The sequence below is a fragment of the Numida meleagris genome, chromosome 5 (assembly GCF_002078875.1).
Source record: "Numida meleagris isolate 19003 breed g44 Domestic line chromosome 5, NumMel1.0, whole genome shotgun sequence".
Taxonomy (NCBI): Eukaryota; Metazoa; Chordata; class Aves; order Galliformes; family Numididae; genus Numida; species Numida meleagris.
The window spans coordinates 31,441,090-31,462,645 of record NC_034413.1 but is presented as its reverse complement, the minus strand read 5'-3'; the positions used below and the strand labels follow the sequence as shown (position 1 = coordinate 31,462,645).

The 21,556-nt window shown below is 37.5% G+C and overlaps 1 protein-coding gene across 1 annotated transcript in view; it reads right to left on the bottom strand.

The window, feature by feature from the left end:
* The window catches only part of MYPN (myopalladin), a 42,556-nt gene extending 30,783 nt beyond the window's left edge, over positions 1 to 11,773 (bottom strand). The window contains exons 1-2 of the mRNA XM_021399909.1: positions 10,875 to 11,773; positions 1,364 to 1,539 (exon numbers count right to left, since the gene is read on the bottom strand). Of these exons, the coding sequence (XP_021255584.1) occupies positions 1,364 to 1,539; positions 10,875 to 11,773 (1,075 nt within the window). The remainder of the gene's footprint in view (positions 1 to 1,363; positions 1,540 to 10,874) is intronic.

The window sequence follows — 21,556 nt, the reverse complement described above, 5'->3', positions numbered from 1 at the left end:
TGAGGAGCAATTGAAATGAGCAAAGCAGCATCCATGAGTGAATGCATACCTGAGTACTCTTCAGGTTCTAATTAAAATGCCACTAGTATGATTAGTCTTTAATTGTTGTTGTGGATCAAATAAGAGCTTCTTTTCTCAAGCACCAGTTAGAAGAAAATGGGGAAAAAAAAGGGACACCTGGAATCATAGCTATTATATCATACATTAATGCCTTGTAGCACAGTCTGGAGAAGACATCAGCCCGGTTTACTAACAGCTGTAGTCCTGAGACATTTTACACTTCTAATTCAGCCTTCACTGCAATTGGAATTGTCATTTTTCTCTGTTTCTGCCAGTGAGCACCTCCATCTGCTATGGCTTCTGTCCAGCATCCACTGAGTTAGGTAAAAGCAGGCCTTGGCCCCAGTGTTAAGGACTAGGAAACCCCTGCCAAGCGCAGACATCTCTCATTAATGTCAGAGGCAGTGCTGATACTAAAAAAGGATTCGTCCTTTCACTGTCAGATTAGAGATGCGAAGGAAGAATAACATAGTGAAAGTACTCTTGTATTAAGTGGGGTAGGTGCTTTAATTTGAGTGGTCACACTGTTGTCAGTGATGTTACTCATAGTAATATCTTTGTCTGCAAAAAAAAAGACAAAAGAAGGAAAAAAATTCCACAGGCTTATTTTAAATTTGTAATCCTCTTAACATAGTGATGGATGCAATCTAAAACCTTACCAAAAAGGTGTTTAAAAAGAGATAACATATAGACCTTCCTTAGGAAAAGTAGGGGAAACTAGGTAGACAAAGGAGAAAATAGACTTAAATCTGCAGATACATACTTTGTTTTGTTTACAGCATCTATTGTGCAAGTAAAAGATCCAATTGCTGCTATGTAGTTTTTCATTTTGGTTACAACATCCCAATAAGGGGTTAGAATCGAGCTACTTTTAAATATTTCTTGTGGAAAAAGACCAGCTCTGACAAGAGCTATCCTATATTCAATCTACAGTGACTCTAGGGAAAAGGGTCTGATAGAAATCTCAACTTTGTGTGTAATTCTTTTTATTTATGTAGAGTAACTACATGCAAAATATATATGTTGGCATCAGAATTTCAGTGTTTTTAAACTTCAACCTTGCAATGAAATACATAAAATCTCTGGGAAGCAACATAATAAAATTATATGTAAAGAGCAATCACTTGTATGCAAGATGTTTTACAGAGAAACAGTGAGTATGTTAGTAGCGACTGAAATGACTTCCTGCTATGTATTTTTGTGACAAATCTAATAAGGAGGTAACATACAAAATGCATAATTTTATCTTAATCCTGTATTACTTATCTCAGCAACCAATTTCTGCAACAATTTATAATGTTACCTTCTATGTAAATCTCTGCAGATGTGGAGTCTGTTCCATAGATGTTTGAAGCAAAGCACGAGTAACGTCCTGTATCCTCCTCAAAAGCTTCAACAATAACCAATGAGTGTTGATCACCTGTCTGGATAATTTGAATGTCTGGCGAATTTTCAAGCTCCTTCCCTTCACAGTACCACCTGCAAGGTAAAAAATTATGGTTTTATCCGTACAAGCAACTTGACAACAAGAATGATAATGTTGGAAGTCTTTCTGATGATAAAATAGGTCGTTTTTAGCCTGAAGGTTTCAACAGAGTACTGCAGGCAAGTCGGATCAACAGTCATACGAATAAAATATTTATGGTTTTCACAATATTCAGGTACAGCAAATAATAGAGCTTTCATTGCAGTATTTTAAACATATTAACAAACTAGTTTATATAAGGGACATATTCTTCGTTGTATATAGAATTCAATAGTAGGGTGGAAGGAAAGGAAGCTATGAGGTTGGAACACTGTCAGTCCAGCTCTGTATTTCTCTTGAGGTACATTCAGATCTGTGTTGTGGCTTAAAGCGTAGCAAAAAACCTTAAATAAACAAATTTTCTTCAGATTTGTGATTCCAAAGTTCATGTTGATTCAGAACATGACTGAAATTTTCTGTAGTATTACTCTTCATTTTGTCACATAGTTAAGAAAATCTGCTTTTAACAAAAAAGCACACAAATATGGAAAGACCAGTGATCTATTAAAATATGGAGACGCTTCCTTACAGGGCAATGGCCTGTAAGAAATCTGAATCCTCAGTTCTCTTCTGCATGATATTGCTGTATTTCTCTTTGAAACCCAGCTACATATCCACACGTGTTTTGGGCCCTTTAGCAACTTCACATTCTCATCTAAGACATTCCCAAGTGCTCTTAACTCCCTCAGTTTTCAGAAGGGTGGTTTCAGCAAATGCAGGAATCCAAGGAAAAGGAAAAGCAGCACCAAAACAGACAGCTCATTGAGCTGTGTTAATGACAGCAACCATCAGCTCAACTTGAGAACTAGCAGCAGGGGAGAACGGTCCTAATTATTATTGCTTGATAAAATGGAAAATACACAACAAAAAGAGAGAAAGCATGTGGGTTTGCAGAAACAGACTCAAATCTTATGGGATGACCTAGGTTTTATAGAAAAGGTGTAGTACTATATAGGGATCCAAACTTAAAACTTTGGGATAATATTCAGAAATACCACTATCTTTAGATAACTAGCTAAATTTAAAAAGCCACACTGAGATACTATCAAAGCAATGAGAAATGCATTTACTATTATATGTTGCACCAAATAGGATTTGTTGAAGAAAGACTAAGGATAGAATTTTGATTACTAAATTGTAATAATTCCTATTTTCTAGCTCATACCATAAAGTGTTTTGATACATTTCTATCTCAGATCACTTAGAAAAACACAAATAAATCTGTTTAACCATTTAGTTATATTCACCTCTTGGAAACAACTTTGTACAGCAGTTTGTGATACAAATTGTGAATGAAGAAAACCCCAAATAAATATGCTGTGGGAAAAAAAAAAAAAGAAAAAGGCTATAAGGTAGTCCATACTGTGCAAAACCAGAATTTAATAGAAGTATAAGGTAAAATTGAAAAAGGAGCCTGGAAAGGACTGTGAGGTATAAAGGAGTACAGAACTGGAACTTAAATACTGATTAGATAGTTAAGAAGTAAACTACTATTTGTGCACTATCAATACTAGCTGTCCAACGTGGCTTTCTTAAAGTAGACAGGGTATTCCCCCGTCCACCTCAAGTTGCATATTACTGTAATCTGTAGCTGTACAGTTTACTGACTAGAGTGTACAGCCTGGAAACCGTAAAGGTCGACCTGTTATAGTGGGAAGCTTCTGCACGGTAGAATGAATTATACTGCTTAACACAATTTCCCCTTTTAGAAAGACAATCCTTTGTAGACAGAGCTAAAACTTAAAATTCTTGTTTTGCATCTACATTTGCTTGCTTATCATCTTTTACAAGCTTCCATTGTAATGAGAAGTGAAAGTTCTTCTAATGAAACATTTGTGAAATTGATGTAGTACTTATCATCATGTTAAAAGAAAATGCCAGTAGGGTGTGAAACGCCCAGTCTCTCTTTCATGACATTTCACAGCTGAAGTACAGATTTACTACAATAAAATACATCCACATCTTTCTTGCAGGGTTTTACCAAAGTGAAACTGGTGCTTTATACAGAGAGCTTCAGCCAAGGTTACCCAGTTGTCTTCCATTTGAGCCTTAGAGCTCTGATAGATAAGCTCTTGCTGATACTGGCAGCATTACTGTAAAATGTTGCTATCTTAATGTTCTTTTTTTTTCCTGGAAGCCTCTCAGTGAGGAAAGGATGACAGGTCCAAATGTGCTCATGGGCCCATCTGCCCCAGTTCTAGTCTGATGAAAATGGGTTTGCACAAGAGAACCAGACATGTGGATCTAGGATAACTGAACTATACCAGTTCTCTTCTATGTCACTTCTGATACCTGCTAGTCACCATAAAAGAAGGAGTGGGCAGTCAAGCGGCTACAGGAGCAGACTTTGTGCTGTAAGTAATAAGATAAAGCTTTCTTCTTGACTGTCTCCCCAGGAGTATTACCTTTGCTTATCTGTTCAGTGATGTCCTTACAAATTTGTAGATACAGACATCACAGCTCGTAGTGGAGATGAAATGCAGGGCTCTTGGTATTCAGAACACAGACTTCTAATGCCTGCGATAACAGAATAACTCTGGCAGCTGTGAGTAAGTAGAGGAAATTTTTAGCAGTCCCAAGGGAGAAATGCAGTAACGTGCACCAGAGGGTTGATTAATAAGATCCTTTGAAATTGATTAGAGCCATTTTTAGGTTCCAGACTACGAAATGATATAGATTCCTGTGATCCTCAAAGTGTGTTTTTAATTCTGTATACAATATGGTTTATTCTTCTGTTCTTTTTAAGATTTGCAATTGGTGATAATTGGCAATGTTTATGTTTTCAGAAGAGAACTTAATGCTCATACACAGCTGCGTTACTGCAAGCACATACTGTGTGTTTGGATGTACAAGCAGACTTTTAGAAGGGTAATTCATGTAGGCAACTGTATACATTTGGGAGCTGAGTCATGCCACTTACTCATGTCTTTTTATATACCTGCCTCATGCCTCTTCCTTATAATGTACTCTTGTTTTAGCATGTTAATTTTAGCAGATATGAAAAACTATCAAAGAGAATACCCATGTTATAGAATTTGATTTCATTTTCAGCAGCATCTTCTCAGAACATTAAAGTAACTTATGAAGTACAATAGTACTATATTTTTGTGTCATCTAAATGTGGTTCCTCAGCCAAGTGACACACAAAGCAAAACACATTACACAAAATGCTGTGATATAATCATCAGTAAGATGCAAGAACTCTTTGTGCTCTTACTGATGAGCTTTTCCAATTGTGTTGGTGTAGGGATAAGTCTGTAGTGCATGCCTTTGTGATGCAAATTCTAAATTCCTTTAAACAAAACTAAACATGTAGTATAAGCTATTTCCTGCAGTTATGTTAGTAGTATATGAGTATCTATTCCTTCAACAGATTCACATGGATGGTGAAGAATTTTCTTTTTTAATTAATTTTTTCCCTTCAATTCCAAAATTCGCAACATAAGTGATTTAAAACTTCAAGACTTAATTTCTATTTCAAATCTGGGTTTAGTTCTCCTATGCAGTGTGTTCTTTAGATGCTCTTTCCCCCCTAATGTGAAATTATTTTGATTTTGATTGTGTGCTAAATATGTTATTTGTTTTCAGTTCTTAGAGGTGAATAACAATTCTCTCTTGTAAAACTAGGCCTCAGCTAAATCTTTGGTATGGCCATATATACTCCTTGCTCATTAACATTTTATATTATTCTTATGATTAAAATGTTGTACGTGGTAGCAATTAAATGTCAGTTACAAAGAGAGTTCTGACATTGAGATACGTGGCATGACTGAAGTAGCAATACTCTCTGTCACTGACATTTCATTCCTGCCATGAATTGTAACGATAGCTTCATCATACAATGCACATTCACGTGAAGCACTAGCAGTGTCATATACTGTGCCAAAGTCATCCTAAGTATTAATCCATCTACTCGATTGGAGTTCTGTGTAAGAGAAGTTTGGCTCTGTAGGTCTTGAGCATTAAAACAGATAGATGTTTTCATTTGGCAGCCAGGAAAAAAAAATTAATCTGATGTGACTCCAGAATCTTAAAAATCTGCAACTGGTTGCAGATCTAGTCTGAAACAAAGCAGCACTAACATACACTTTTTGAGCTTTGTATGCCTATGTTAAAGAATGCTTTCATGGAAACCTTATGACATATAGCCTGTTTTTAGAACTTTAAATCCTCATGACACTTCCAGGATGGCTGTGTATGCCATGCAGTGTGATTCATAAATAAAATTAACCTAAGAGTGATGTTCCAAACAGTCTGGAAAAATGTAGGCACCTCTGAACTTGAGAGAATAAGGAGTGCTTGCCTCATGGAAAGAAGTGACTATCATACCTATCATTACTCATAAAGAAACAGAGCTATACAAGGAAGCATGGGAAGGAGCAAATATGCTACATGTCTCTTAAATACTTATTCCTTACCTGTATTATAGTCAGAGTAAACTATCAGTAATTGTAGTTGTGAGCTAATGTTTGCACTAACTGCAGGCCCTTGTACTGTAGTATCAGTGTTTGCCTCTTCTGTGTCACTGCATTCAACTGATGATACTGAAAAAGGCTAACATTTAACTGAAACTTCTTTCTAGACAGATGGACTTAAAAAGCTTCCTCTACCATAATAGCTCATTACATTAAGCTGAGTTATCTTAAAAGCAATTGGATGGGTCTATCTGGATTAACTGAGGAAGGTTTTAGCTTTCCGTGCAGTGATACTTTAATCAGTTCCCAGTTTCTTCTCTTGCTTCTCCATCCAATTTTCTGTCCCTCAGTGAGCTCTCTTATGCACCGGACAGCTACCCACTATGCCTGTAAATTATACTGCTCTATCATTGCCAATGATATTTTGACCCTGATACATCATAAAAGTAATTTACAGTTTTTATGTCATCATCTGGTTTTGTACTGTCATGCTTTCAAATGTGGTATCTGAATGTTCATCATATTTTCTAGTCCTATCCATTCTTGTGATCAGCTTCTCTCTAAATCTCCTGTCTCTGATGTCCTCCCTTATAGTTACAATTACATCAGTTTAACTACCTGATTGCTACAAGTGGTGACTGAGAAATGACATTATAGAGCTTGCTAAATCTTGTTCTTTTTTCATACTGCTCTGGATTCCCACAATACCACTACAACATTGTAAGTGTATATGTTACAAGCATTATGAATAACTTGGGATTCATTTTTTGTGATTAGGAAGCCCAGTGTAATTCACAGGACACAAGCAAGTATGAATTAGCACAAGTGTCCAAGGAATGCTTGTTTATTTGTGGGCACTAAGCTAGATTGAGGAAAGAAGAAATCATGTTTCAAAACCAGCCAGCACTAAGCTTTCTCTCCTCAGTTTGCCACCTTGCTAACTATTGAATTCCTGAGATGACTGATTTTTTTGTATCTGTCTTGCTTATCTGTTAGAATTCTTCTTGCACAGCTTCATGGATGCCAAACAAATTCACTGCAAACCTCAGAAAACTGTAACCTCAAAATCAGGGCAGTTGCCAGCTGTGAGCACAATTCCGGACACATTTCCACAGCTATGGCCAACAAGATGCTTTCATCACTATTCTGGAAGCACTACACAGCAGATCAAAGATGAGCACTATTTTTAGTGAAGAAACATGCATTCAGAGTCTCGGTGGTTAATGGAACACATACGCCAGAATTTGTTACATTTTTCTTTATCCCTCTTGTTGTAGCATTGATTAAAAAGGCCATGATGACTGAAAGCACATGAATATGTATTACTCATGCAAATACTTTCTTTACACTTTCTTATTGTTACTCCTACACATGGGTGGAGTTGAAAGAATCTTGGATGAACAGGACAAGAATCTTGATAAGAAATGATTATGATCAGCTAACATTCCCAGCTTTCTCCCAGCTGACAGCATGTACATACACAAGCGTATACACACAAACACAAAGGGAGGATTTATACTTGCACCCTTGTGGTTAACCTTTCATTTGTTAGTTTGAATTGTGAAACTGTGAAGCCTGATGTTTTTCTTGAGCTTGACTGCTTGGGACTTACTTTCTCTATGGGATTTTTTTCTCCATGTCTCTATTTACTTTGGCCTTGGGACTTCAGCATGTGAGTAATTCTGAAATAACTTCTCTTTTTTGTCATGCACTCAAACCCTCATGCCCTAACATGCTGTGCTGAATGCAAGGTACCTTCCCTTCTGTCATCTACTTCACAGTAAAAGCATTCAGTAGAGCAGTTAATGCAACTGGCAGATAGATGCTTCGTATTCTCTGGTAACTTGCCTTTCTAGGGGCACGGACACACAGACATTCTCTCTTTTCTGGTCTTCTGCATTAGTTCTTCTGAAACCCTACCCTTCTTACAAGCATGAGCCAGTAAACCATGTACACATTTCTGATGGAGCAGTACAGTGCCTGACAGCAGTGTATTACCACTGGACAACTCTGGCAGATACCTGTTCTATGAAAGTGTAACAGCTCCTGTATTGACTGTCATGCACTTACATAGATTATTTTATTATTTAAAATAACATTTAATGTTGAAACAGAAATTTCAATGGAAAACCTTAAGTTTTCCATTGAACAAAAATAAAACCAAGTTAAAAGGATACTCATCATCCAATTCCATGGAATCAAATGGTCCCTGAATAAGGTGGGTAGGCATTCTGAATGTCCATGGATACTCCATAGGATGAGTCACTGTTCTTGGGCTCTCTGATTTGCCCTTGTGAGGTTTCAGTAACTTTATAGTGTCAGCTTCTAATTCAGATACTTGTTTAACACCTAAACTTAGATGGCATGAATACCTTTTCATTTTTATGTATGTGTCAAAGGAGTGAATATAACATGCTTTTGAAAGGACGATGTTGTGGCCTTCTGGAGGAAAACAGATTATTAATACTGTGCACCAAAGTATGTGCCTAGTAACAAGTAAATAGGTGTTCACCTTTTCTAAATACAAAGAAAGCTGGATTGAGTTTGTGTACACGTCCATAAACATAAGAGAAAATTTTCTTTATTCTCTTTGTATTATAAATTATGGATGATGAGAGAAGAAAAAGAAATTCTTGCTCATGTCCATGGATTCCGGTGGCATTTTTAATATCAGAAAGATTTATCAAGGCAAGTGCCTGGACAGATAAGTCTCAAAGCCTTTATAAGTAAGTGATGTATTCAGAGAAGCATGCTAGTATCTGGGGAATGATATTTCCTGTCTATTTTCCGTTAAAAAAGCAAATTTCTGGCACAGTTTTCTTCTTTGGTCAGACTCCTCTATGCATTTAATGGCTGAATGCAATACAAAATTTATAATGGCACGAGCTCTACCAAAAGTATGCCTCGAAAGGTTCATTTTAGCAGTGATTTTCAACATGAAGCATAGTAGAAAGCATAATCTTCCCAAACAAGGTATTTCTACAGCTTCAACACAGACACCTCTTTTTAAAACCAATCCATTGAGTCCTTCCTACTGCTGTCACGGACAAGAGACAAAATATGGCACCATGGGTCAAGGTCGTGTTAGGGACTGAGAACCTACATGATTCTAATGAAGGCACTAGTGGGGCAAAATGATCTGACTGTCACAGTTCAGGGATCTTATATATCTGGTAATTTTTCTTCATGACAAGATTGTCCATAACTACAGACAGGTGAATACAAGAGCATTCATTTGTAAATCCTTGTTCCTATGTACTCAATAATGTGTTGTAAAAGCTTCTCCCTTCTGAAAAGTAATATCTGATGTGCTGGAAAACCAAGGGAGTGGAAGACAAGGATTCTTTACCACAGAAATCTTTGGAGCTTCCATCTTTGAAAAATTAAGTATTTTTCATTTGATGCTGATGGCTGTTAGTTTGGTGAGAAAGATGATAATAGTGCTGACTGAAGTAGTGCTGTATCCAGCATTGTCTGAGTATATAAGAAAGACAAGGACTGTTGTAATGAGCTGACAATTGGAAAAAGTGGACCATCTGTGAAACTCCCAGTCCCTTAATTAGATGCTGAACACAATCAGTTCTCTTCAATGTTTAGAAAAATAACACAGCTCTACAACGCCTATAAGGGAATCTCTTTCTGATACTGCAGACAGCAGGTCGCAAATAAGTAGAGTACTTCTGTAGAACGTGGATAGAATTTTCCTTTGTGTTGTACTGATACAATCCCAACAAAGGAAATGTAATTCCACCAATATCAGTGAGGGGTAAATTTGGCTAATTATCTCTGAGAACAAATTTAGATTTAGAAATGCTGATGAGATTGAGAATTTTCAAGATGAATTTAAAATGTATAATCATCTGTTTCTCATTTCATTTATGATATTGATGAATAAAATGTAGCTCTTCCATATTTCATCTTCAGTGATCTTTGCAAATGTTACCTATTTAACCTTCAAAATCCTCATAGATAAAGATGAAAACTAAGTGGTTAGATTTAGCAGGCTAGTCACACAACATGGATAAGTGTCAATTAATAAGCGTCCTACTCTTGATAGAACAGAACTGATTTTTCTGAGCTTGTAGCAGAATTGTTGTCAGAATCTGACTTAGAACTGAACTGTTGACGGTTTTTTAATAACTCAGATGCACTCCTTTCTTTTCTGTTTGTTTATGGTTGGCTTTGGCCTATAGGAAACTGTGTTCACACACAGAATCATAGAACGGTTTGAGTTGGAAGGGAGCCTTAAGATCACCTAGTTCCAACACCCCTGCTATAGGCAGGGACACCTCCCACTAGACCAGGTTGCTCGAAGCCCCATTCAGCCTGGCCTTGAATGCCTCCAGGAAGGTGGCCCCCACAGCCTCTCTGGGCAACCTGTCCCAGTGTCTCACCATTCTCACAGTAAACAATCTTTTCCTTATATCTAGTCTAAATCTACCCTCTTCCAGTTTAAAGCCATTAATCTCAAATCATCATCTCAAAGCCATAATCTCAAATACTTTCAGACATCAGCCACAGGTCTCACAGTCATTGGTGTTATTAGCCAGTTTACGCAGTCAGTCTTGGTTTCCATTAACTTCTCACTCAGAAGTTAGTATTTCTTTTTATTATGGAAACACAATATTTAAAAACAGTTCTCTAAAACTCGAAGAAAATAATGTGCCTCAGAATGTGCTGTCATAAGATGTAAATAACCTTTGTTGTGATTTAAAGAAAGCATTTGCTCTTATCAATTTCAATAACCAAGATTAAGGCACTTCTGCCACAGATCACTGAAATAAATGCATTAAAATATCTGGAAAGAGTAAGGCATATACCTACCATTACACAGATACACAAAATGACAATATGTTTATGCAGAATATGTTTACCTGACTTCAGGTGTGGGGATTCCTACCACAATGCAGTCCAATTGCACTTTGGTTCCTTCAGGAACTTCCCTGCTCTTCAGTTTTTGAGTGAAGCGTGGTGGCTGTCCAATAGGCTCATCAGAATATGCAGATTCAGACTCTGTTTTTAGTTCCGCACTTGTCAATTGGTTGATAGATTCCAAGTTTTCTATTTTTTCAAATGTTTCCTCTGATTTGTTTTCCAAGTCTAGAGGTAGTGGAATGGAAAGCCTCTCTCTGTTTTCTGATGTACTAGAGAGGCTAGAGCTAGCTTTTTGAGCAGACTTACTCTTAGAATCCATTTTGCTCCGGTAATTTTTGCATGTTCGGGGTCTTATTCTTTCAGAGTTGTGAGCTTTGAAAAGTGAAGAGAGCTCCTCAATAAAATCTGCTGCCTTATTTAGGAATTCCTTTTTTGATTCTGACTCAGATGGAGGGTGCTTCTTTAGATCTTGAGGGCACCCTTTGGAACCTTTTGTATCTGTGCCATGGTCCTGGCAAAAGTTTGCAGGCAGGCCATTGTCTGATGTTTTTAAAGCTGTAGAGTGGGCCATTTGTTTGTTTTTTCCAGTGTTTTTCAGTTGATCCAGGGGATGAAGCTCATCCTGTTTAGCTTCCAGTGGATTCTGATCAATAGCTTGTCTTGCTAAGTTTACACTTTCATTTAACTCTTCTTGGCTCAAAAAGGCAGAGAGATCTGGAAGGTCATCTTGGGCAGCTACCTCATCTGAATCACCAGAACTGTTGCCGTAAAGAAAGTTATGTGCAGTTGGTTCCGATCTGCTTCTTTCACTGTTCCCTTGATGTTTAGTTTCAGCTAAATAACTTTCTCTCAGAAGCTGAGATATTGAAGTTGAAGATTCTAAACTGTCGTCTTGCATGCTGTCGATAAAAAGGACAAATAGGACCACCTTATCAATATCAAATTTGTTGATTGCACAGAATTACAGGCTTCTGAAAAGCAGAACACAACATTTTCAAAGTACAACTGTTTGCTGTTTGCTAGACATTAACTTGCAAGTATGGCCTTGTTTTAAAGGCCTGTTTCTGTACATACTGCCAGATACTATCACCTCTGCTCAGTGAAATCCATCATTTATAACTTTCTACCACTGGTAGCCTTGAGTTGCTAAAGCAGTTGCAAGCGTGATAGTTTATACTCTGTTCTGGGCAAAACTACAACTACAGAGCTATTAACTGAGTTTCAATGTCAAATCTTTACCATTGCTGATGAGTGAGCTTAGAAACAACCTCATCAGATAGATTAAATGCTGTGTATTTCAAGGACTGAAAGTTGTGGAGGAATAACAGTACTTTTAAATTAAGTAATCTGAGCTTGAAAGACACTGAAGTAGTAAGTAAATGAACCCTCAAAAAAACATTTGAGGGATGAGGGGAGGAAGACGAAGGGGGAGAGAAGAACAAATATATTCTATAATGACAATTTTTCATTTAAAATTCTTAAAGATATTGCATTATTGGAAGCAATAATTATGTTAAATGTACTATGCCTTCTTAAATTAAACGTTATTTCTAATAAGCTATCTATTTAAAGTAAGTAATGTAGAGAATTTTATTCAATACAAACATAATTTGTAGTATGGGTCTTTAAAATCATTATCTTAGGTCATCCAGATTCTGAAAAAAATGTACCACAGATGAGAAGACAGAAAGCCCATTTTTAACCTGTGTTCCTGATAAGTGAAGCCAAGTCATTCCTTTTGATACCTAATTCAGTACTTCTGTATATTATTCTCTCTTTTTATTTGCACAAGAGCCAATTTAAATGTACAGTGATTCAGATATCCTATTAACATGGTCATCTGAAGATGGCTTAAATATGGAGGCAAATAAATAATGTTCACAACCTTTCAGAGCTGATACCTCACAAATGCTGAAACAAGTGCATGAGGTTTTACGGAATCTGTCTCTCAGAACATGCAGTGCACGGTATCTCTTATAGGATCTCTTCATTTATGGCCTGGCAAGCCTTGCTGTGGTGGTTTCAAATACTCCTACTCCAAGGTATCTGCCTTGTCGCATTGCAGGTTCTGTTCCTGTAGTGGCATCAAGAAAAGGGAACATGCATGCTCTTGCCTCAGCCATTTCCATTCATAGCCTTATATGATAGCCTAAGCTGCCAGTGAAAGAGAAGTAAAAAAGGTATCTCTGTTGTGAAAGCCTTTCTGCTCTGCTGGAGGAATAGAGTCCCTGGAAAAGGGATGGTACAAAGTAAATGAGATTGTAATAGCTTGTATTGCTACAGTATCTGTTCCGGGACAATGAGAAATAGCCCTTCTTCCTTATTTATAAAAAGGAAAGCTTCTGTTTAAACTTTTTATACTCATCAGTTTAAACTTTTTATACTCATCAGTGAATGATTGTAAAGCTATCATATTCTGATGTGTGTTTCGAGACCTAAATGCCTCTGGCTGATGCACAATTTGTTGTGATGAAGTTCTATTTCCTATGTAAACATTTAACAACTTATTTGTATTGATTTCATTGTTTTGATTTGGTAATATTAAACAATCAAGCTCAGTAAGAGAATAAAGGCACCGAACCATGATATTGATAAGTTTGTGCCTATAGGAAATATTACAATTCAAATACCATATAAATTATATGCTTCTAAACAACCAATCTAGTCCCCAGTGCAAACTCCAGCTCTAAAGCACCACCTGCTTCCTGCAACCGAGCCAGGGTCTGCAATACTGATTAAATGCTTGGTGTTAGATTATCTGGCACAGTGTTGAAGTGAAGCTGTGGTGCATAAGAGAACATTGATTTGGGAAGCCCACATGAGGTAATGCTATAAGCTGTTTCATGACTGGATAGAGTATGTAATGTAACCTCATCAGAGAACAGAGGTCTCCCTAAGGCATACAGTTCCAGATCTATGGACACCACTTTTGCTTGCTCAGCTTTTACTTCTTAAACAGCTGTGCAACCTTACTGTAGCTGAATGTTTTTAAGGGGCTGTATTATCTTGTTTATGTGCTGACTGCGCGCTTTGTACTGTAAAGGTCAAAGCGAATTCTATGGTTTCAGCTCTGAAGGGTTTAAATACCTTCTAACATAAGGAGTTTACAGCTTGGGAGGCAAACCTTGCTTGCACATGAACTGGAGACCTAGAGTTTAGCTGTAATGTAGGACCAAATTGGCTTTGGATCTGCTTCCCATGTGCCTTCTTCTATTCTACTTAAAAACAGAGGGAAAGAAGCAGAGCCACAGCCAGCTCTTTTCTCTGCACTATGCAGTTGTTTTAGCCTGAAAAAAAAGAGAGCAGCATGTGTTTCTAGTGGGATGTCATAGAAAGTACAGTCTCTCAGCATTCCTCTGGAAGGATGCAGCTCCACCGTAACCTCTACATGTGGCAATGGCTAAATGGTAACATCTAGCATTAGGTATCTTTGTGTAGTTTTAGATGCTGCAGCTGCAGGTTGTGTTTTACAAGGCTGGAGACGTGTACCATGACTGCAGAATTGCTAGCTTTCTTGGCTATTCTTTCTGAAACATTCAGAATGGCATGTTGTAATTTGATCCCCAGTGTCTGCAAATGTCATCAGAGCTGATGAAGGGCTATGCAGTTCCTTAGAGAACAGTGGAAAGTCTACAGAGGAAATGCAATTGTGTGGTCAAAACCTGCTGAAATCAAGTGAAAAACTTGTGCATTAATGTTATTGAGAGAGTGTATAAAAATCATCTGACTGGCTTCTCCGGGTTTCATTTTCCTCTGCTGTAAAGACATTGCTTGAATTAATTTCTCATGTAGGGGTTAAGTCTATTTCAGCAGAGGTTGTTAATCACAGTGCAGATTTTCTGCACATAACCGTAGCAAAGCAACTGTTTGCTCTGTATATTTGAGATTTTGTTTTGGGCCTAATATGTCTCCTATTAATCTCTCGAACAAAGCATTGAAACATGAAAGGAATAATTTCTGCTAATTTCCCTAAGGGCTATTACTGCAGTATGGGGAGACACTCTCAAAGAAGGTGTGCTTAGTTGGGAAAAATAGTTTTATAATTCAAGATTGTGAAAAAGTAGGGTGAATAAGTGAGTACCTGATAGCCAAAGGAGGGAAAACAGATATAAATTACTGCAAAATAACAAAATTGGGGTACTTATAGCTGATGAAAATATAAAATGATAAAGGAAACGAAAGTGATCAAATCAAAACTTCCTTGCACTGATAGTTCATTTTGACTAGTTGTAATACAGTTGGACAAAGCATCTTCTGTTCAGATGACCAGGCTAGACAGCACAGCTTTATGTGGCAGAGTAAAACCCATTTGTCTGTCACGGTTCTGAGTGGACATGTAGAAAGCAAATGAACAAATCACTGTTTCAACCTTGTCTCTGTCCCTCTGAGGACAGCTGAGCAGGTATGGGTGGAAGAAAACAAACAGTTCCCCAGGAAATGAGCTGGAACAACTTCCTTCCTTATACCCATTGGAGCAGGGGTAGAAAAGAGCAGACCGCTCCTTCTGGAGCTGGGAAGCAAGATACTGATGAGAACAAATCTGATGCCAAATTCTTAGAGCTCAGAGAGCCTTGGTTTTTTTTTTGGGTTTTTTTTTTTTTTTTTTTTTTTTTGAGCTCACTCAGGATCAGAATATATCTAACTCTTCTCTATTTTCAGCTTGTGTAGAAGACAATTTTAAATTCTATTTTTAGTAGGGGAGGACTTGGGTACTAATCAAATGTAGCACTTTGAAGCTGTACTTGGCAACAGAAGTTTTAAGATATTTTGAATAATGTGATATTTCTAATGTTGCTGTGAGACTGAGAGACAATCCAGTTACAAACACGCCTTACAAGATGCCCAGTTTCTTTCTTTTTTTTTTTTCCTACAAGGAGTTATTCTCTTCAAGCAGTACAGAAGGTTGATGGTGGAAAGAAGCACTGGGTAGGCTGAAGCCAGTCAGATTTCACAGTCAGTGGAGATTGGCTTTGTTTGAAATGAACCAAGCATACAGCCTGACAAGGTTTGGGGGCTAGACAGCAATAACGCCAAATTCAATATATTTTCTAAAATACCTACGTAGACTGTCTTTCCTGAGAGCAAAAATATATCGCCAAAAGCAAAACTATGCTATACATGTTTGATTAATACTTTCTAATAACAATTCAGCTTTTATATAGTTGAAATCTAAACTCCAAAATTAAGACCTGGGCTTGAATCCAGTCTTTCTCTTTGCTGGACTGTTTGTACTGCTTAGATTTTGATGTGGAATTGGCCTCAATATGCCATGAGTCTTCCCTTTAATTTTTCCTAATTGGGACTTTGGGACAAAAGGTTCTTTGTGGCTACAGAGGAACCATCCCACGCTCCCTCAGTAGTGGCACAGATTGCTGGGAGCGAGTCAGTGCATGGCACATGTCTGCAATATCATGGGGAAAGCAACAAGTACACCATAACTGCAGGTATCTATCTTGAGCTGTAAAGAATAATCAGTAGGAAGGACAGACATTAGTACAAATACAGTAAGCAGCAATCTGTAGTGTCAATGAAAGCACCAAGAATTTTGCGAGCTGGGAAAATACCACTATTTATGAACTGGTATCAAGGGGAGGAATTGCGTTGCTAGTTGTCAATAATAGCAATAAACTGGAGCTGCTTAGGATTTAAAATGGGATGACTGACTCCAGCAGTCAGCAGTTCTCCAGTCTTGACTGGTTCATTACCTACAGCAGCAAACAAATACACTGGGGGCACCTTCTTTTGCTTTCCCAGGACACTAACAGCAGTGACACTGGGCACCTGTCATCTTGAAAGGCCTCAGAGAATGTCATGAACAAAACTGGCTGCAAAAACTGACGGCATGTACTTCTTCAGTTCATTAAATCTGTTTCCATGAGAAAACTAATTGCATAAGCTTTCAGATTTTCTAAGAGCCTCCACTTACAGCAATGTTCTTTCATTAGCCAAGCAGTCTTTCAGATAAAATATGCACAGAAGTAGAATAAGATTCCAAAGATTGTTTAGGCAATGGTTTGGCTTGAAAATCATTATATGGAAGGCAGGAAAATTGCCCTGGGGAGCTTATGCAGCAGGATGCTGTACCCTTTCATTTCCTATTGCTAAGTCATCACTAAAAGAATTGAAGCTTTTTCTTAACAAAACTGTGGTAGTGAAATCTCAGCGAAACTGAAGGGAATCACAGGTATATCTGAGTGCAGGTCCTATATTCTGTTTGGCTTGAAACAGCGTTGAATGCTTAATGCCCTAAAGATGTTCTTTTCAAACACTCCTTCACTTAAAGAAACATAGAGACACCAAATGGTTTGGGTTGGAAGAGACCTTAAAGCCCACCCAGCCCCAACCCCTGCCGTGGGCTGGCTGCCCCCCAGCAGCTCAGGCTGCCCAGGGCCCATCCATGGCACTGGGCACCTCCAGGGATGGGGCACCCGCAGCTCTGGGCAGCAGTGCCAGGGCCTCACTGCCCTCTGAGTGAAGAATTTCCTCCTAACATCTAACCTATACCTCCCCTCTTTTAGTTTAAAGCCATCCCCCCTTGTCCTGTCATTATCTGCCCATGTAAAAAGCTGGTTTCCCTCATGCTTGTAAGCTTCCTTTAAGTATTGGAAGGCCGCAGTGTCTTAACCATAATAAAAAAAAAATAGGTTATCCACAAATAGCAGATTTAATGCAAAAAAAATTTAAACATTTTCTCTGGCCTTCAGTTGTAGTTAAAAAATGAATAGTTTTAGTCAAAATATTTTGCTTCTCTCTAGCTTTTCAAGCTACCATTACTTTGTGGCTGCTTTTGTATGAAACCCCAGGATCAGAACAGCTACCAAACTGTTGCTTCTTTCTTTGCATAATGGCACTTCTGTGGGCTTTACACATCAAGATTCTGGACCTGTATGTCCAGCACTGCCATTTGGAAACTAGAAAGTTTAGCATCTTATAGGCTATACCCTTTTTTCAGTTATTTTAGTTGCAAATAAATTGCACTTACACATCCATTGTTAAACACTAACAGTTAGATGGGTGTTTCAACTGTAGGAGTGCGTGATGCAAAGCAAGCTAAGAGATGACACGAGTGGTCTATCTCCCACATGCTCAAAAATCACAATCACATTCTTAAGTGCTTGCAGGAATTCTTACTTGGCAGTTGCCATTGTCACCATTTCCAGTTACTGCCTGTTGATGTGCTATAGCTGCTGGAGGACGGAGAAGAGACTCCAGAAGATGAAAGGTCAGGCTGGAACTGAGGACTAAGGTTAGCAGTCTTGTGTGTGTTTGGGGGTGTGAGAGTATGGTAGTTTTTAATAATTGCATTTAGAAAGCTGATTGACTTTTCTGTTTTAGACACACTAGTAGTTTTGGACTCCGTTTCTTGTAATCATAGTATCATAGAATTAGCTAGGTTGGAAAAGACCTACAAGATCACCTAGTCCAACCATCCACCTACCACCAATAACCCCACTAAACCATGTCTCTCAACGCTATATCTAAATGTTTCTTGAACACCTCCAGGGACGGTGACTCCACCACCTCCCTGGGCAGCCCATTCCAATGAGAAATTCCATTCATTCCATTCATTCCATTCTAATGAATCAAGTAAGTGAAATATTGCAATTAAATAACGGAAAATGAGAACCTCCATGCCCAAGAGTATAACAGCTTCTGATGGAAATAAAATCCCTCTGAAAACAAGCATGCTACAGGTCCATGTTTAGGAAATATTCTACTTCTTCATGTGTATTTTTTAACATCTTGTTAATATTCTAAGTATATTTTTTATTTTCTTCCATTTAATCCATTTAATAACTTCTAGATCTTAAAGCTTCATTTGATTGCACGACTGAAAGAGGCCGGTGGCTTTATACTGCTCATTGTAACATTATTTTGTTAACAGTGGTGGTGTTTTAAATATCTTCACAAATTGCTGCACCTGGCTTTTGTGTAAATATTGACAGTTTAAAAGATTTTTAATTGCAGTTATAACTGATATATTGCTACTACTGCTTCTGTTCAATAAAGGAGTAGTGTCAGACTCCCCTCTGTAAACAAAAACTTTGTATAGGCCAGCTTCTCCCTTGGATACCATGCAGCATAAATCTGGAGTGACTTCCCTTAAACTGCCCAGGATTTATCTGAAGCAGCTTTGAACAGAACTACCCATGCTGGCCTCACAGCCTCTGTGTTTGTAAATGCCAATGAGTTAATTGTTTTAATTGTTTATCAGGTAATGAGAAAAATTCTTCTTTACAAATACAAATCTAGTGTTATCTATGTATAGCTAAAGGGAGGAAAGAAGGGAAAAAAGTAGTGATAGAGTATCCATTCTCTAGAATTTGGGGGAAAATTTATTACTTTTAATAAATCTTTAATGGCTTGGGAGTTGAAGAATATAGAATTGAATTATTATCTACGTGCAGTTATACATAATCTATATTAAACAATATTATGCTGAAGTAATAATTAGAATGTAAATGTAGTCAAATATAATTTAATGTGATTTTTTAATGAACATGATGTAAATAATATCAAACCAAATCCAAGTGATTTGTAGCTTGGAATATTTAAGACTCTAGACTTAAATATTCCAAGCTACTTCTAGACTCTTCTTTCTTTAGCAGAGAATCTACCTTGATTTTTTTTGTGGTGATGTTGGTCTCCTTTAACACAGCTCTTTTTATCTTGTTTGGAGAAGTTCACTATTTCAGTCATGGAAATTTGAATGTAACTCAAAGTGTTCAGATGTTGGAGACTTAAAAGCATCTATTTTGCTTTAAGAAACTTCTGATGAGACTTACGATCACCAGTTTTGCAAGCAAATAGTGCTAGGAATGTGAGAGTTGAAATGTGTTCTTAATTACTACTGTACTTTTTTCCCTAATTTCTCTTCCATTTCCTACTGATAGCATAATTGCATAGCCCACAAAAGAAAAAAATGGGATTTATCAACATAGAAATGAGAGGGGATAAATCCCACCTCCAAATAATTCTGCAGAAGACCCTCTAATAGGCCTCTGTGCTCTTGGACTCATGCCCTTGAATACTTGCTCACCTGCCCTATGACCTCAGTGTTGCAGTAGTGGGCACCTTGAACAGTCTAAAATAACCATCCCTTCTTCAAGGAAAAAAGCAGTTTCAAAGACTTTTAACTTTGTCAACATTTCCTTCATACTATCATAATGAAAAGACTGTTGTTTTTTTACTCTTATCACAAAGAACTCTTTATATGTAAACAATTAGTATCATCCCACAGTAGTTCTCATAATGAGAACATAGACCCTTTCTTAAGCCATGCCTCAAATTCTCGTAGCTCCTTAGTGAATCTGCCTGAACTACAAGGTTAAACAATATCTTTATTAAATTCCATGCGAAGTCAAATTGAAACTGAAAGAAATTTCATCTGACTTTTGAATCAGAAGGTTAAAAAGAAAAAGAGATGACGGTAGTTTTTGAGGACTGACTGGGATGCTCCTTCATCCTCTTCTCCCACTGACCTGTGAAGGCAGGGCCAGAGCTGTTAGGACAAGCTCTGATTGTGGTACTTCAAATGGTGGTAATGCAGGACAAGTTTTTATTAATTTAAGTAAAGTATGCAACCCAGATTCCTTCAGAGATTGCCCATATGAGAAAGAGTCTATACAAAAGGCCCAAAAAGATAGAGCAGAAGTCCACAGTTTGGTGCTACATGTGCATACAAAAGTCCACAATGGAAAATAAAATGAACAGGCGACACTATTCTTTTATCCGGGTCCAGACACAGTCACTCTAGACTGCAAACCTTTCATGGCTTAAACTGCAAATCCCTTTTCACGGACAGTGACCCCAATGATTTAAACTAGGTCATTTCTATTATTCCTGATATCAGTATGTGTAAGCAGTGCAAAAATCCAGATGTGCATGAGGCTGAGGACTACAGCAAAGTTTTATTTTGGGACAGCTTAGCTCTGTTAGTTAATAAGTGATTTGAGTACTGCGTAGCCTCACTCTAGTCTGACAAATTACAACACTCCATAAGCTATTTGTAATGAGAATTTGCACAACTTAAATGCTGAGCAGATTTCTCTATTCTACCCATGCGTGTAAACAGCACTGATGTCAAAGGAATTGTGCACGTGTATCTGAAGACAAGACAAATGAGTGCTTGTGTAGCCAGCCTGAACAAGCACAAACTAAACAAAGAAAAGCCCTAAAAGCAATGGTATGCAAACAAAATAGATGTGCCTTTGCACATCTATTTGTCTGGTAATTTTAAATCTATTGGGCATTTTGTTTTTAGAATGACATTCAGTTTTCATATAAATATTGGCTCCTAGTGAAAAAGGAAACTCAGGCCTTAAATGAGATACAAAAGAAATCTGGTTGTAGTTTTTCTAACAAGCCCCAGTTGTGCCTTTCTTTTTCTCAAACTCTCGTACTTTTTATCTGCTCTTCTTTTTTACGCTTTTTCACCAATCAGAACATTGTAATATAAAAACTTCCAGTTTTCAATCATATTTATAAACTATCATGCTTAAATGAGATTTAAGTGGAATAATTTGCTCATCCTCATAGGATATTATTGTTTATGAAAACAAACACAGCAAAGTAAACTCTCTTTTTTGGCCAGTTATTCTGATGACTATTTAGGTTGCACCGTCCAACTGCTCTTAGAGTACTGAATACATTTTTATCAAGTCATCTTAATTTTGTATTT